This window comes from Brassica oleracea, unplaced genomic scaffold (genome assembly GCF_000695525.1).
Source record: "Brassica oleracea var. oleracea cultivar TO1000 unplaced genomic scaffold, BOL UnpScaffold01651, whole genome shotgun sequence".
Lineage (NCBI taxonomy): Eukaryota > Viridiplantae > Streptophyta > Magnoliopsida > Brassicales > Brassicaceae > Brassica > Brassica oleracea.
Window position 1 is genome coordinate 4,404 of NW_013618184.1, and position 2,445 is coordinate 6,848.

Sequence of the window (2,445 nt, forward strand, 5' to 3'; positions counted from 1 at the left end):
GGTCGCGGACGTCCTTTGTTGCTTGATCGGGAACGCCTTGATCGTCAGACGCAAGCTGTCTGATGCTGTCGCGAACGAGGAAGAGGTCGCGTGCTGGAGCTGCTCTCGGGTCGCGAACGTCTGAACTAGGATCAGAAACACTTTGGGCTGAATCTGATCGGGGACGCGAGCTGGAACAGATACGGGAACAAGAGACGCGATCGGGGTTTAGGGTTCGTCGGATCGCCGGCTAGGGTTAGGGTTTTAGGGTTTTTCGATTTGGGTATTAGCTTAAGGATTTAGAGTTTCGTGCTGATAACGTGTTATAAAAGTAATGGAAAAGTCTATCTTTATTCATAACATAGAGGTTCCTTATATAGAAGATTAGACATCCATAATCTGGTTAATAACATTATTTTAATATCTCACATATTCATTTTCGCTTGAGCAATATAAAGTAGGTCACATTTTTCTCGCACTCTTTAAAATCAATCGGGTACTTGGCGAGTTTCTTAGCAACCCGATCAAATAGCTCATCAATCACATCTTCTCCGAAATGTTCTTTTATGATCGTGCTGAGAATAGCTCTAAACATGGAAATCAAGAAGTGGTTGGATAACGGAATATACTCCAATGGATGACGTACACTCTCCATAGTCTCAATTGTAAAGCTTCGATTTTTCTCAATCTCTGTCTCTAATTCACTAAATTGTGGGAAATACGCAGGAATGGTGAACAGCCCGATCTTTTCCTCGCTCGTTAGTCCCTACAAAAGAAAAAAAAACATCTGATTACTAAACGACACTAAATCGCTTTTAACATTTACAAAAATAAAGTTAAAGCATTAAAGAAATATATGATACAAATATAAGACTAACCGATTTGGCCATATCCATAAGACAATCACCAATCGTATCCACCAAAATACCCTGATATGTCTTTAACAAGGGGACACCATCTGGTAAACATTGTCCTAGAACGATCATCAATCCCCCTGGAACTATCTCTTCTGCTCTAGCTTCAAGAAAAAGCTTCATGTCTTTTGTGAACTGGACCTTGTAAGATTTGGTCACTTCTTCGATTGAATTATTACATTGAATGTAATTTTTGTTCCAAGCTGGAGAGTTCTTGTCATCTACGTTCTCGGGAACATCGGAAAGCCAGTGAGTCGTGTAAGAAGTGTGTCCAATGTGGACGGTGTTCCTTGGTAACACTTGGCCATGGAAGGACCCTGGAACTCCGGCCGAGAAATATTCCCGCTCAGATGAAGGAGGTTGGGTTATAAAGAGTGTGTTGAAGTCATTGTTGGGTTGATCGTTGAAGAACACCTGGAATTCGAGAGGCATAAGGCTTGTTTCGTTTTTGCCCTCCAGTTGTTTGAATTTCACAGCATCAATGATGCTTTGAACAACATGAAACGTGTTAGGTCCAATGGAACAACCATAATCGGCAATTCTAAAAGTACCAAGATCAGAATTCAGAGGGAGATCGAGCTTTTCTATGATGCATTGCCTTGTCTTTTCTCCAACGCTATTTATAGCTGCTTTCTGTTCCATGCACATATAGATGTTAGCTAGAAAACATGTTCTGCACAGACACACACACACATATATATATATATATATATATATATATATATGGCTAAAAAGAGTTTGATTAAAAAAAAAAAAAGGCTAAAAAGATAAACAAATAACATGGTTAAATTCAAGAAATAACAAAATTAGAATATTCATACCATATAATCACATATTTAGTTATAATATAGGCGGATAATCAGTGATTCGTTAGAATACAAGAAATAACTCACATTATATCATTAACATATGATATACTTTGATAATAGTAGCATTGAAAACAAAAAGACATACTTGATATGACGAATTATTGTTGTAACTGTGTTGATCATCACCACCGCTCATCGGGTACGATCGAGGAAATGTTGACATTGCTGTCTGTTTTGTGCTTAACTATTTCTAAATATTGGGAGTGTTAGTTTTAGTAACCGAAGAGATTAACGGAACATATTTATACAAATTCAAGATGAGATTTTTTTTTCCAAATTTTTAGCCTAAAAAAACAAAAAAAACTTTTTGTTTTTATTAAGCATTCGGTAAGACAATTCTTTGAAGCTGGTCGCTTTACCTGAATTTTTGTATTGACCCATTAAAAAAATTCCAAGCGTGACTTGGAAAGATTATGAGGTTTGAAATGTTGAGAAAAGAAAAGGAAAATATGTGGTCTGAAATATCGGTAGAGGAATATGAAAAGATGTGGTTTGAAATGTTTGCACTCAACTAAGAAAATTCAAAATGTTGTAGCGGAAAGTATTAACTATGTGTTACTTTCGAGCCGTAATGTTCGAAATATAAAAAGATATGGGTCCGCTAAACTATTCAAACAGTAAATCTCTTTTTATATATATATATATGAACGTTTTCGTTCATTTGTAATCGTACCTCAACCTTC

At 36.6% G+C, this 2,445-nt stretch overlaps 1 protein-coding gene across 1 annotated transcript; it reads right to left on the reverse strand.

The window, feature by feature from the left end:
• Positions 1 to 334: 334 nt before the first annotated feature.
• On the reverse strand, positions 335 to 2,005 carry LOC106321438 (probable S-adenosylmethionine-dependent methyltransferase At5g38100). Its single transcript, XM_013759703.1, has 3 exons — positions 1,848 to 2,005; positions 858 to 1,526; positions 335 to 745 (listed from the first exon to the last, which is right to left on the reverse strand). The coding sequence occupies exons 1-3, from the start codon at positions 1,923 to 1,925 to the stop codon at positions 413 to 415; spliced, it is 1,080 nt and encodes a 359-aa protein (XP_013615157.1). The 5' UTR covers positions 1,926 to 2,005; the 3' UTR covers positions 335 to 412.
• Between the last annotated feature and the right edge of the window lie 440 nt (positions 2,006 to 2,445).